This window comes from Lithobates pipiens, unplaced genomic scaffold (assembly GCF_037356315.1).
Source record: "Lithobates pipiens isolate NorthernLeopardFrog02 unplaced genomic scaffold, aLitPip1_a1.2 Scaffold_23, whole genome shotgun sequence".
In the NCBI taxonomy this organism is placed as follows: domain Eukaryota; kingdom Metazoa; phylum Chordata; class Amphibia; order Anura; family Ranidae; genus Lithobates; species Lithobates pipiens.
In genome coordinates this window covers 154432201-154447382 of record NW_027507785.1, presented here as the reverse complement: position 1 = coordinate 154447382, position 15182 = coordinate 154432201, and the positions used below count along the sequence as shown (strand labels likewise).

General features: G+C 46.9%; 1 protein-coding gene across 1 annotated transcript in view; it reads right to left on the bottom strand.

Moving 5' to 3' along the window:
• The window catches only part of GUCY2C (guanylate cyclase 2C), a 1344189-nt gene extending 1331812 nt beyond the window's left edge, over positions 1 to 12377 (bottom strand). The window contains exon 1 of the mRNA XM_077452503.1: positions 12089 to 12377. Within this exon, the coding sequence (XP_077308629.1) occupies positions 12089 to 12287 (199 nt within the window). The 5' untranslated portion in view covers positions 12288 to 12377. The remainder of the gene's footprint in view (positions 1 to 12088) is intronic.
• Positions 12378 to 15182: the final 2805 nt, after the last annotated feature.

Here is a 15182-nt window from a genome sequence, read left to right as displayed (position 1 = left end):
TATGACACTAACAAGGGTGCAATGATGGACAGGCTGCATGACAAGGCTGAAAATTACACTGACAAGGCTTCAGTTGGACACTGATAAGGCTGCATTGATGGGCATTTAAATGTAAGTTTTTTTCCTTAAACTTCCCTCCTAAAAGTTTTTTTCCTTAAAATTCCCCCCTAAACTTGAGGTGCGCGTTATATGCCACCACGTGTTAGACGCCGATAAATATGGTATATGCGATGCAGGAACCCGCACTGGATTTGCAGTGTTCCCACATCAATCCAGTGTGAACTGGCCCTGACCCTAGGTTCACACCTATGCATTTTTTAGTGCATTTTGCAGTTTTCAGAAACATTCTACAGTCCATTTAACATGGTTTCCTATGGTACTAGTTAACATCCATACGTTTTGCAGCCAGTGGATTTTTGAAATGGTTGGGGACTTTTTTCTTGCAATTTGCAGGTAATAGATTCCAATGGAACCGCACCAGAAATGCAACAGTTGCATTTGTGATGCGATGTTTGATGTGTTTTGCGTTTCTGATTTTAACACTGTATATAGCTGACTGGAAGCCAGTCACCCTCTGTCTGGCATCTCTTTAACAGCCATGAGGTGTGACCATCCGCTGACGTGGAAAAATGGGGGTGGGCTTTCCGTGTGACATCAATGGATGGTCACGTCCCATGGCTCTGTAAGAGATGCAAGACAGCGGGTGACAACATGATGGAGGATGACGGTGTCGAGGAAGAACACAGCAGCGGAAGAAATAGGCGGTGGCGGGAGAGACGGTGACAGAAGACGGAAACAGAAGATGGTGGCAAGAGAGACAGCACCAGGAGAAGATGATGGCAGGAGACACGGCTTAGAGGAGAAGACCACTCAGAGCTATTTTACAATAGAGGAATGGTCAAAAAATGGCTACAGTTTTTTGTCACATTTCACTGCTTTTTTTTGGTGAATGGGTAGGGGTACAATGTACCCGATATCCATTCATATGGGGGGGGGGGTGGGATCTAGGGGCCCCTTTTTTAAAAGGTAAAAGGACATTTTTAAAAGGAAAAAATGTCATCTAAAATTGCTCACGGTTGTAATGTATTGCCAGATCCCAGCAATATACATAAAAAAACAGCATGGGTTCCCCCTTCCCCCCCCCCCCAGTCCATACCAGGCCCTTCGCGTCTAAGGTGAACTCCATGCCAATTTTTTTTTTTAAATGGCATAAGGGTCCCCACCTAAAATCCATACCAGACCCAAAGGGCCTAGTAGGGACAGGGGGAACCTTATGTTCGACTCAAACTCAAAGCTCATCCCTAGTCCTCAGAGCACCCATCACATCAATGACCTCAGAGTCCCCCTCACACCAGTGTCTTTAAAGCCCCACTCACATCAGTGTACTTAGAGCCCCCTCATATCTACAGAGCTATCAGAGTTTTTGGGGGTGCTATAGTACACCCGAGCAGCTCTTGGTGACTCCTTTAAGTAGATCCCATGGCACATGCCATACCCTGGATACACCACTGGATTGCATCTTCATCTCCTGGCTTAAATTTTTACCAAGGACACTATTTGCATGGCCTTTTCTCTGACTTCCCTCTATCCATATACATCCTGGCAGGTTAATTGGCTCGTACCCAAAAATCATCCTTTTGAATGACTAGTGGAAAGATATGGGAATAGTTCAATAAAAGCATCCGAAAAAAACCAGTGCTTCATAGATGAGCAATATAAATTACCTTGCCTCTGTAGCCATAAAAGCATCTGAGAAAACCCAATTGGGAATCATATACCGGATGGCTATTTTTTCTGATTCTCAACCAGTGGTATCATTTGGAGGAGATAAGTTCGCTAGACACTTTTAAGGCTAAGGCCGCGTACACACGGGCGGACTGTTCGCCCAACCTTGTCCGCTGAACAGTGTTTGGGCGGACAGTCCGCCGGTGTGTGGGCTTTCAGCGGACAGTTTCAGCGGACAGTTGGACGGACAAAGTCTTTCGTAAATTCCGAAAAACTGTCCGCTGAAACTGTGTTTGAGCGAACAGTCCGCCCGTGTGTAGGCTACTTTCGAAATGAGCAAACTGTTCCCGCTCGGAAAGTCCGCCCATTTCGAGCGCGTGTACAGGTAGGCGGGGCCCGCGAAGGAGACGTCGCGGGCTCCGCCGCCTGGAATGGGCTTAAAGGGGAACCCCAACGCCGAAAAAAATCGGCGTGGGGGACCCCCAAAGTCCACACCAGACCCTTGTCCGAGCACGCTACCCGGCCGGCCAGGAAAGGGGGGCGAGCGAGCGCGCCCCCCCTCCTGAGCCGTACCAGGCCGCGTGCCCTCAACATGGGGGGTGCCTTGGGGAAGGGGGGGCCGCGCGGCCCCCCCACCCCAAAGCACCTTGTCCCCATGTTGATGAGGACAAGGGCCTCTTCCCGACAACCCTGGCCGTTGGTTGTCGGAGTCTGCGGGCGGGGGGCTTATCGGAATCCGGGAGCCCCCTTTAAGAAGGGGGCCCCCGGATACCGGCCCCCCACCCTATGTGAATGAGTATGGGGTACAATGTACCCCTACCCATTCACCTGTGAAATAAAGTACAAAAAAAAACACAACACAGGGAAAAAATATTTTATTGCACAGCTCCGGGGGTCTTCCGTCTTCGGGGGTCTTCTCGCCGGACTCCTCCGCTATCTGTGTGTAGCTCTTTTGCTAGCGGAGGAGTCCGGCTTTCTTCCTCCCCGCCGCCGGCCTCTTCTCCCGACTTCGGGGGTCTTGTCCCCCTCTTCGGTTCTTCTGCCGGGCCACCGCGCCTTCTTGTAGCTCTTTTACAGGCGGTGGCCCGGTCTTCTGTCGCCGCTGCCTTCCGTTCTTCTGTCGCCGCCTTCGGTTCTTCTGCCGGGCCACCGCGCCTTCTTGTAGCTCTTTTACAGGCGGTGGCCCGGTCTTCTGTCGCCGCTGTCGTCGCCGTCGCCGCCGCCGCCGCCTTCCGTTCTTGTTCTTCTTCTTGTTCTTCTTCTTCTTCTCCTGGAGATGTTGACTCGACGAGCTCTCCGGCCGGAATGCCAGAGCCGCGCTGTGCGGTCACTTATATAGTGACAATGGGGCGGTGTCACATGGTATATGTCACATGGGTTGGTCACATGGGTTGATGTCACATGGGGACTATGACATCGTAAGGGGGCGGGGTCACCATGTGACCAACCCATGTGACATATACCATGTGACACCGCCCCATTGTCACTATATAAGTGGCAGCGGAGCGTGTCCCTGGCATTCCGGCCGGAGAGCTCGTCGAGTCAACATCTCCAGGAGAAGAAGAAGAAGAACAAGAAGAAGAACAAGAACGGAAGGCGGCGGCGGCGGCGACGACAGCGGCGACAGAAGACCGGGCCACCGCCTGTAAAAGAGCTACAAGAAGGCGCGGTGGCCCGGCAGAAGAACCGAAGGCGGCGACAGAAGAACGGAAGGCAGCGGCGACAGAAGACCGGGCCACCGCCTGTAAAAGAGCTACAAGAAGGCGCGGTGGCCCGGCAGAAGAACCGAAGAGGGGGACAAGACCCCCGAAGTCGGGAGAAGAGGCCGGCGGCGGGGAGGAAGAAAGCCGGACTCCTCCGCTAGCAAAAGAGCTACACACAGATAGCGGAGGAGTCCGGCGAGAAGACCCCCGAAGACGGAAGACCCCCGGAGCTGTGCAATAAAATATTTTTTCCCTGTGTTGTGTTTTTTTTTGTACTTTATTTCACAGGTGAATGGGTAGGGGTACATTGTACCCCATACTCATTCACATAGGGTGGGGGGCCGGTATCCGGGGGCCCCCTTCTTAAAGGGGGCTCCCGGATTCCGATAAGCCCCCCGCCCGCAGACCCCGACAACCAACGGCCAGGGTTGTCGGGAAGAGGCCCTTGTCCTCATCAACATGGGGACAAGGTGCTTTGGGGTGGGGGGGCCGCGCGGCCCCCCCTTCCCCAAGGCACCCCCCATGTTGAGGGCACGCGGCCTGGTACGGCTCAGGAGGGGGGGCGCGCTCGCTCGCCCCCCTTTCCTGGCCGGCCGGGTAGCGTGCTCGGACAAGGGTCTGGTGTGGACTTTGGGGGGACCCCCACGCCGATTTTTTTCGGCGTTGGGGTTCCCCTTTAAGCCCATTCCAGGCGGCGGAGCCCGCGACGTCTCCTTCGCGGGCCCCGCCTACCTGTACACGCGCTCGAAATGGGCGGATTTGCCTCCTCCTTACGTGGGCGTGAGCGAACTGTTTGGCAAACAGTTCGCTGAAACAGTCCGCTCGTGTGTGGGCAAGTCCGCTCATGCAAATTTTGAGCGGACTGTTTGCCGAAACTGTTTGACGAACAAGGTTGGGCAAACAGTCCGCGCGTGTGTACGCGGCCTAAGGCTTCATGCACACGAGACGCAGATGCAAACTCTGCTGGACACATGTTTTTAAAAGCTGAAACCGGCGTTTAAAAATGCGCGTTTTGCCGTGATTTTTACCGCGATTTAGCAGCTTTTTACAGCATTTTACCGCGTTTGCGTCTAGAAGCGTTTAGTTAAGCTAACATCATAGACCCTCCCCAGCTCAAAAAACAGTATTATTAACTATTTCAGCAATTTTGTGAGACCAGAGTGAGTAGCAACAGCTGTGAGAGCTGCAGTGTACTTGTATTTAGCGTGTCACTTGCCACGGCACCTGCCACAAGTTGTGGATTGTCCACTTGCCACGTGACTTGCCACATCACCTGCCACAAGTTGTGGATTGTCCATTTGCCACGTGACTTGCTACATCACCTGCCACGTCACTTGCCCCGTCACCTGCCACAAGTTTTGGATTGTCCACTTGCCACGTCACTTGCCACAAGTTGGGGATTGTCCACTTGCCACATCACCTGCCACAAGTTGTGGATTGTCCACTTGCCACGTCACTTGCCACATCACCTGCCACATCACTTGTCACGAGATGTGGATTGTCAACTTTCCACCTCACCTGCCATGCCACCTGCCACAAGTTGTGGATTGTCCACTTGCCACGTCACCAGCCACATCACCTGCCACAAGTTGTGGATTGTCCACTTGCCACGTGACTTGCCACATCACCTGCCACGTCACTTGCCACATCACCTGCCACAAGTTGTGGATTGTCTACTTGCCACATCACTTTCCACGTCACCTGCCACAAGTTGTGGATTGTCCACTTGCCACGTCACCTGCCACAAGTTGTGGATTGTCCACTTGCCACATCACCTGCCACGTCACTTGCCACGTCACCTGCCACAAGTTTTGGATTGTCCACTTGCCACGTCACCTGCCACAAGTTGGGGATTGTCCACTTGTCACATCACCTGCCATGTCACTTGCCACATCACCTGCCACAAGTTGTGGATTTCCACTTGCCACGTCACTAGCCACAAGATGTGGATTGTCCACTTTCCATGTCACCTGCTATGCCAGCTGCCACAAGTTGTGGATTGTCCGCTTGCCATGTCACCAGCCACATCCCCTGCCACAAGTTGTGGATTTCCACTTGCCACACCACCTGCCATGTCACTTGCCACGTCACTTGCCACAAGATGTGGATTGTCCACTTGTCACATCACCTGCCAGGTCAGCTGCCACATCACCTGCTACGTCACCTGCCACAAGTTGTGGATTGTCCACTTGCTACGTCACTTGCCACATCACCTGCCACGTCACTTGCCACAAGATGTGGATTGTCCACTTTCCACGTCACCTGCCATGCCACCTGCCACAAGTTGTGGATTGTCCACTTGCCACGTCACCAGCCACATCACCTGCCACAAGTTGTGGATTGTCCACTTGCCACATCACTTTCCATGTCACCTGCCACGTCACCTGCCACAGGTTGTGGATTGTCCACTTGCCACGTCACCAGCCACATCACCTGCCACAAGTTGTGGATTGTCCACTTGCCACATCACTTTCCACGTCACCTGCCATGTCACCTGCCACAAGTTGTGGATTGTCCACTTGCCACGTCACCTGCCACAAGTGGATTGTCCACTTGCCACATCACTTGCCACATCACCTGCCACAAGTTGTGGATTGTCCACTTGCCACATCACTTTCCACGTCACCTGCCACAAGTTGTGGATTGTCCACTTGCCACGTCACTTACCACGTCCCCTACCACGTCACCTGCCACAAGTGGATTGTCCACTTGCCACATCACTTGCCACATCACCTGCCACAAGTTGGGGATTGTCCACTTGCCACTTCACTTGCCACGTCACCTGACACAAGTTGTGGATTGTCCACTTGCCACATCACTTGCCACGTCCCCTGCCACAAGTGGATTGTCCACTTGCCACGTCACTTGCCACGTCCCCTGCCACAAGTTATGGATTGTCCACTTGCCACGTCACATGCCAGTCACCTGCCACAAGTTGTGGATTTTTCACTTGCCGCGTCACCTGCCAGGTCACTTGCCGTGTCACCTGCCACAAGTTGTGGATTGTCCACTTTCCACATCACTTGCCACTTCACCTGCCACGTCACTTGCCACAAGTTGTGGATCGTCCACTTGCCACATCACTTGCCACCTCACTTGCCACAAGTTGTGGATTGTCCACTTGCCACGTCACTTGCCACCTGCCATGTCACTTGCTACAAGTTGTGGATTGTCCACTTGCAATTGCAATTGTTTAAAATATTTTTGTAATGGTTTTTCATCATTTGCAATCATTTTTGAGATTTTTAATGTAAAAAAAAAGGTCACCTTTAAAAACGCTTATAAACGAAAACGCGGCAAAACGCGGTAGCTGCGTTTTGCCAAGTTTTACTGCATTTTGCCGTGTTTTGCGTCTGAAACGTGGAAACTTTTGCGTCTGAACCCATTTTTTTGCTTCTGGAAAAACGAGGTTAAACGCAACTGCATAAAAACGGCAAAAAACGAGACTGTGTACATGGACACATAGGATAACATTGAATGAGTTCAGGAGCAGTTGAAAAAAGTGTCCAACTGCCTCTGAACACGCGTTTAACTGCGTCTCGTGTGCATGAGGCCTAAAGCAGTCATAAACCCAAAAGTAAACAATAATTATATTGTAGCTTACCAATTCTTAGATATGATTGATGCATTAATTTACCTATACTTTATTTTCACTTGGTTATTCTGCTAGTAAGTCTGTTGTTTTTCAACAGAAGAACCTCATCTGCACATGTAGCAGTTCAGAGGATTGAGACAAATCATTTAACGTTGGGAGCGGTGCACACAATTATCAGCTTTTATATATATTTTGTATTCATGTAAAACCTTTATCGCAAAAGAAAACAAAACTGTTGCTGTAACTGCTTGTGTAACTGCAGTTGGAGCTGGTGTCTGGCTTCAGCTTGTTAGTGTGACTAAATGTGCTAGTAAATCGAATACTGTTCTCCCCCCAGACTGTCAATGCTGTTGTTCAAATGTGCCCACTGTGCTTCTTCATTCAGAGTGTGGACACTCTAATACAAGAAATGTGTTACTGACAAGGTCTCCTGGTGAAAACAGAGGGGGAAAAAAGGCTAAAAAAAATAAATAAAACGAATGCAACCAACACATCTAAGGATTGGTAAGCTGCCATATAGTACATATTTTGTTTAGGGTTTAATACCGCTCTAATGGTTTAAGTGGTTCTAAAGCCTAAACAATTTTTACCTTAATGCATTCCCTGTATTAAGGAAAAATAATTAAGTAATAATATCACCCCTTACCCTCATCCCCTGTACTTACCTGAGCCCTCACACAGTCCAGCGCTGTGCCTGTCTGTAGTCATTCCCTACTCTGACAAGCTCTGCTAAGGCAGTGGTAGCCATTTTCTTTCTCTGCTGTCAGTCAAATCCTGTAACAAAGGAGTCTAGGCAGTGCAGCTCGAGATCGAGCCAAGAACTGTCCCACAATAAAAAGTGGCTTCCTACAGTGGTACACCAAGAAGATGTGGAGCCAGAAGCATCGTTAGGGAACTTCAGAAGAGAGGGAGCGGGGCCGCTCTGTAAAACTGACTTCCTGTGCCCCATCATACACCAAACTGTACCTGGGGGAGTGGGAACTTGCGATCAACAGAAATGAGGACTTGACGCCCTTCATGAAACATGCGTTGATGTGGATGCACTACATCGACAATGTATTCTTGGTCTGGGACAAATCCATTGAATTACTAGACAAATTTATAATCAAGCTTAACCATAACGAGTTCAACCTTAAATTCACTATGGCACAGGACAGCTCCAGCATTATCTTCCTGGATGTGACAATACATAACGATGAGAATGGATTACTGAGTAGCAGCCTCTATAGAAAGGAAAACTGGAAACTCAATTTTACCTACGAGTAGTTTCCACCCTCATGCGCTTATAGCTTCCATCCCTTATAGCCAATATTTAAGGATTAGGAGGAATTGCTCGGATAATACTGTATTCAAGGAAGAGGCTGACCTTTTAAGGATAAGAATTTTGACTTGTGATTATTCTAAGACCTGTCTGAAAAAAGCTTACAATAGAGCATGCAACAGATCTCAAAACAACTTACTATACAAACCTTCGTCCAAAACTAGGAGGGAGAACCCAATATCCATCATTACAGGGTTCTCTAACCAACATAAGAAAAGTAAGTCAATTGTGCGAAAATATTGGCATATCCTCACGATGAACCCTATTATAGCCCTTTATGTGCCTAATACCCCGCCATTTACCTTTAGACAGGCCAGGTCACTTCGTGACCAGCTTGTGTCAAGTGAGTTTCAGAAGGGTGGCCATAGGGATCCATGCAAATGCTTTGGCACATTTACATATGGGGGATGCATTTTTTTTTCTTTTTTCTTTCTACATTTACATATGGGGGATGCAATTCTTTTTCACTTATTCACTTATTCATTCACTTATAACACTCCCAAATGGGGAGAAATACTCCCCGCAACACTTTGAAAACTGCAGCACGTCTGGAGTAGTTTATCTCTTTCTATGCGACTGTGGGTGCTTTTATATAGGCAAAACTGCCCAAGAATTTTGGCCACGAGCCTACCGCTCACCTTGCATTTATGCAGACATGCAATCCCAGTATCCCTCTAGGGAAACATGTCACCAATGTCCACGATGGAATTTTCCCTAGAGTCTCGTTCATCATCCTCGATCGCATCCATCCTGGGATGCGTGGGGGAGATTGGAACAGAACTCTGCTCCAGCATGAACAAAGGTGGATATTCCATCTAAATGCAACTTCACCACCTGGCTTAAATGGGTCAATATCATTCAGGCCATTCCTAGAGGGTTTTACCTCTGGAGGGTCTGAATGGGAACCATCTGACCCTTTTAAATAAATACACTATCAGATGCCCTTATATTTGGGCGGCACAGAGGGGGAAGTGATTAGCAGTCTCACCTAGCAGTAAAAAGGGTCACTGGTTCAAATCCCAACCACAACACTACCTGCCTGGAGTTGCATGTTCTCCCTGTGCCTGCATGGATTTCCTCCAGGTTCTCCAGTTTCCTCCCATACTCCAAAGACATGCAGGTAGGTTAATTGGCTTCTGTCCAAAATTGGCCCTAGTATAGTTTCATAGTTAGTAAGGTTGAATAAAGACACCAGTCCATCCAGTTCAACCTGAGTGAGTGTCTACAATTGCCCCTATCCCTGTATATTGAACACTCAAATCGGTCCCTACCCTCAAGGAGCCCACAATCCAAGGTCCCCATTCATATACTAAGGCCAATTTTGGACAGAAGCCAATTAACCTAACTGCATGTCTTTGGATTGTGGGAGGAAACCGGAGTACCCGGAGGAAACCCACGCAGGCACAGGGAGAACATGCAAACTCCAGGCAGGTAGTGTCGTGGTTGGGATTTGAACCAGCGACCCTTTTTACTGCTAGGTGAGAGTGCTAACCACTACACCACTGTGCCGCCCTGAATATGAATATGAATATGAATATGAATGGGGACCTTGGATTGTGGGCTCCTTGAGGGTAGGGACCTATGTGAGTGTGCAATATACAGGGAGGGGGACAATTGTAGACACTCACTCAGGTTGAACTGAATGGACTGGTGTCTTTATTCAACCTTAGTAACTATGTAACTATGTATATGTCCATACACATTTTATTCAGTTTATAAGAACGATTTTCTAAGATAACATCATTGTAGTTTACTGTACTCAGTGATTTTTTTTTTCAATGTGGGCAGCTAACTATTCGAGTCATCTCTGCTTTCACTCTCTTTCCTATTTCGACTGTACTGAATATTATATATTGTTATGACTCATGATGTATGTTTAATATATTTCCCAGTGATTATTGACTATATTTCTTTCTGTATACCACTCTCTCTTTTTTGTTTGTATATTGTAATTTCCTTTATATGTCTCTGTATGGCTATGTGTCCTATGGGTCCCTTGGCTCTTTCTGTCCTGGGCTTGATAGGATGCTTGAGTGTTATCGCAGTGGGTTTATCTGCTTTTTGGTTTCGTTACTTTTTTTTCCCAAACAGCTCTGATGAGGTTGGTAAGCAAACTAATTGGTGAGTTGAGCTGGGAATTTTCTCTGGTTTTGTCTTGTATACATTGTCCTTCCATGTGCTCCTTGCTATAAAGGCCAGTTATAGGTGAGGGCAGTGGCCATTTGTTTGTTACTGATGTAATATTGGTGAGGGGACACATTGGACACCTTTGCTGCCATTGTACTATGTGCTGGGTGTCCAGTGTGCCCCTGTGCCTTTAAGGAGGACTGGGCTTCCTCTAGGCCCATCTGTCCTCTATCTATCCATTAGAATGCATGTGCTCTCATTGTTGGAAAAGCTCATAAATTTACAAGAGTTAGGACTGCAGGTAATACAGGGTGCCGTGAACGTTTTCAAATGTGTGCTAACTAAACCCTTGTTTTTAACGCATACTGTTAGACAGATTAATTTGGTTGGTAAGCAGACTGGTTGTTGAGTTGAGCTGGGAATTTTCTCTGGTTTTGTCTTGCCCTATTTCAGGTTGCACATTCAGTTTTATATAAAGACTCTGCATTTTTTAACCGCTTAAGGACCGCCTCCTGCACATTTACGTCGGCAGAATGGCACGGCTGGGCACATCAACGCACAGGTACGTTTTTCTTTAAGTGCCCAGCCGTGGGTCACGCGCGCGTCGCCCGGTCCTGAGCTCCGTGCACATGGTGACGGGACACGCAGACCCAATCGCCGCTGGTGCCCCGCGATCAGGTCACAGAGCTGAAGAACGAGGAGAGGTCTGTGTAAACAAAGCTCTACCCGTGCTTCCTAGTGTGCCTGTCACCGATTGTCTGTTCCTTGTTATAGGGAAAGACGATAAGTGACGTCACATGCCAAGCCATGCCCCCAACAGTAAAAAAAAACACGCACGTCACACATGACCCCTCCCCGCCCCCTAGTGGTTAACTCCTTCACTGCCAGTGTCATTTACACAGGAATCAGTGCATTTAAATAGCACTGATTGCTGTATAAATGACAATGGTCCCAAAAATGTGTCAAAAATGTCCGATGTGTCCGCCATAATGTAGCAGTCACAATAAAAATCGCTGATCGCCGCCATTACTAGTAAAAAAAATATATATTAATAAAAATGCTATAAAACTGTCCCCTATTTTTTAAACGCTATAACTTTCGCGCAAACCAATCAATAATCGCTAATTTCGATTTTTTTTTAACCAAAAATATGTAGAAGAATACGTATCGGCCTAAACTGAGGAAAAAAAAATCATATATATTTTTTGGGTATATTTATTATAGCAAAAAGTAAAAAATATTGATTTTTTTTCAAAATTGTAGCTCTATTTTTATTTATAGCGCAAAAAATAAAAACCGCAGAGGTGATCAAATACCACCAAAAGAAAGCTCTATTTGTGGGGAAAAAAAGAATGCCAATTTTGTTTGTGAGCCACGTCGCACAACCACGCAATTGTCAGTTAAAGCGATGCAGTGCTTAATCGCAAAAAGGGGCCTGGTCCTTTGGCTGCAAATTGGTCCGGGAGTTAAGTGGTTAAGGAATCCACAATGTACAAACAATTTCTTTATCAAATTATCAGTCAGCATTTACCTTTTGTTTTGCACTATGACACCAGGAACCTAATATCAATTATATTTGAAGTATGACGGACAGTAAAATAAATACATTGACCATACCTTCTATTAGTAGCTCCCTGTGGAGTTTTGTAAGCCCAAGTTTCACTGCTGTTTTAATAGCTTCTAGATTCCACTCCGTTGTTGATTCATTTAGCATAATCACATGGAGAGTATAATTGCCATTCCTGCACATTAATGTTAGCTGAGCTGGTATCCATAAAAGAATGTGCACAAAAAGACATGCAGTTGACTTCACCATCTTACATCAGTTATGTTCACTAAACTGTGAAGTTGTCAGTGATGCTCTTTATAGCAGGAACTGCTAAGGTCTGGTGATCACCCGCTTCTTCCTTTAACTCCTATTTTAGAGTTGCCTGGTCACCTATTAACAGCTTTAGATAACACAAAGTGTATTTTTTTTAAAGCTGTATATTTGTACAGAGAAAGGTCAGAGCCAATAAACTTGGCAGAATGCTGCACATAATATAAAGCCTGGTACACACAGTGGGCTGAACTAATAAAAACTGACATATCACTGTACAAGCGATAAACAGAAGTGATGGCAATTGAACGATCTTCCCCGCTGTGCTATTGTGTTCTGTGTGCTCCCCCTCCCCCCATCGGAGCACACAGGTCAGAGTTCGCAGCCATTGGCTGTAAGGGCTGATCAGATGCTGATCGGATGCTGGTTTTCCAGCATGCCCATTCCACAGAAGCCAGTTGTAAGAATGTCAGCCAGTTTCTACTGTATTGGCTGATTTTGACCGATATTCGGCCCATGTGGACCTGACATAAGAGTTACTTTTGATTGGTACACTGAGGAAAATGCATATTTTAAACAGTGGTTAGACTCTTGCTTAATTATGCCACTCAGTTTGAGTTACGTATGTTGTTGTTGCTGCTATGTGCATTTGGTACATTGAACAGGTAAGCAGCTGGAAAACGAATGAAAAAGTCATATTAATATTATTTATCTTGAAAAAAATGTTTATGTAAAATTGATGTAGCAGGGTTTCTAGTAATTTTACCTGCCAGGTATTGTCACCTTGGCCATTAATAGGGGATTAATTGATTCCACCCTAATTCATTCTGGAATTGCTGCACTTCCCTCTTCTGTCTCTGGACGGTCGGGTGTCTGGTGACATTCAGGGCCGCTGATAGAAATCATGGGCCCCGTACAGCCGATCTGATGGGGCCTCCTTCAGCCCCACCCTGGTCCCGCCCCTGGCCCCTCCTTCAACCCCACCCTGGTCCCGCCCCTGGCCCCTCCTTCAGCCCTACCCAGGACCTGCCCCAGATGGTCAGAGACTGCAGACATAGTACAGCAGGAGATGATCAGAGACTGCAGATATAATACAGGAGATGGTCAGAGACTGCAGACATAGCACAGGCAGGGCTGCTGATAGAAATCATGGGGCCCCGTACAGCCTACCTGACGGGGCCCCTTCAGCCCCATCCCTGGACCCGCCCCTATACCGAGAGGCTAGGGTATACAGACAGCACCCCCCCCCCCCACCCCCCCCACCAATTTAACACAACTAGAGGATGATCAAATGAAATGGAATCAGTATACAGAGGTTAACTTAAAGGATATTAAAGGAACACTCTAACCACAATGACCACTTCAGTGATTTGAAGTGATCAAAGGTGGTAGGAGTCAGTATGTGGGATGGCATATATATATATACCAAGGTGGTATAATGATTGGCTTCTAACACGGAGGGCTACACATAGATCAAAATTTGTCTGATTACTGCTAAACTGAATTTTGATGTGTGTGTACCCAGCTTTACCCAATTTCTTGCTTTAGCTGGCTTCTTCCAGCGTGAATGGTTCCCTACAGCGCTTGTATATGTTTTACTGACTGTGGTGTCCTTTTATGAAGCAGTGAAATCTATTCACCACTTCATTCTCCGGCATTCACAGAGGAGATCTTTCTCCTCTGTATGCCAGCTTATAAAGCGGAGTAGATCGCTTCACCCTTGGAGGAGTGAATCGATCTACAAACGCTTCTAACACTGGAGAACGGCCCCTAATACTGCAATCTCATGAGACTTTACGAGATTACAGTACTAGAAATTCACTGATACACAGAGATGTCAATTTATTAAGCAGTGATAAATATCACAGTTCAATACACTGACACACTGTGTGATTAATGTTAGTAAAATAAAGAGTCCCCCTACATAATATATACATGTATACACACACAGACGTTATATATACATGTATATACACAAACATTATATATATATATATATATATATATATATATATATATATATATATATATATATATATATATATATATATATACACACACATTATATGTATATATTAGAGCTGTCACGACGAGTCGAGTTAATCGATTACGTCGACTACAAAAATACGTCGACGTGCGTGCAGGGCGTTGATGCGTCACAGTGGTGGCAGTGCTTAGTATCTACCGCTGCCCTCCGTGCCGCCATCCCCCTTTCTTCTCCCCCTCCGTGCCGCCGTCCCTAGGGGTGCAACGGATTGTCACCGATCCGTGATCCGAGAGCACATGCCGCGCTCCGCGGTCTCGGCCTTAGGAGAGGCTGCGGCTTCGGCCTAGCTCCGAAGCGTTTTCTACACCCAGGCGTTTTTCTACACCCACGGAGCGATCACTTGTAAACAAACCGGCGTCATGACATGACGCCGGTTTCTCTCTCCCCTCTCTGTACTGATCTGTGCAGTGGAGGGGAGAGGTCAGATGGAAGCAGCCATCCCTCCATACCCAGCCAATACTCTGCCAGCCAATGCAAAACAATACAAAACAATACTCTGCAAAACAATACTCTGCAATACAATACTCTGCAATATAATACAATACTCTGCCAGCCAATACAATACAATACTCTGCAATACAATACTCTGCAATACAATACAATACTCTGCCAGCCAATACAATACAATACAATACTCTGCAATACAATACTCTGCAAAACAATACTCTGACAACCAATACAGTATAATAATCTGCAAGCCAATACTCTGCAATACAATACAATACAATACTCTGCAATACAATACAATACTCCGCAATACAATACTCTCAAGGTTATCCAAAGGATTAATTAGCTAATCAAAAAAAAAACACTAGATTCATTAAAAAATAAAAATAAAAAAATAA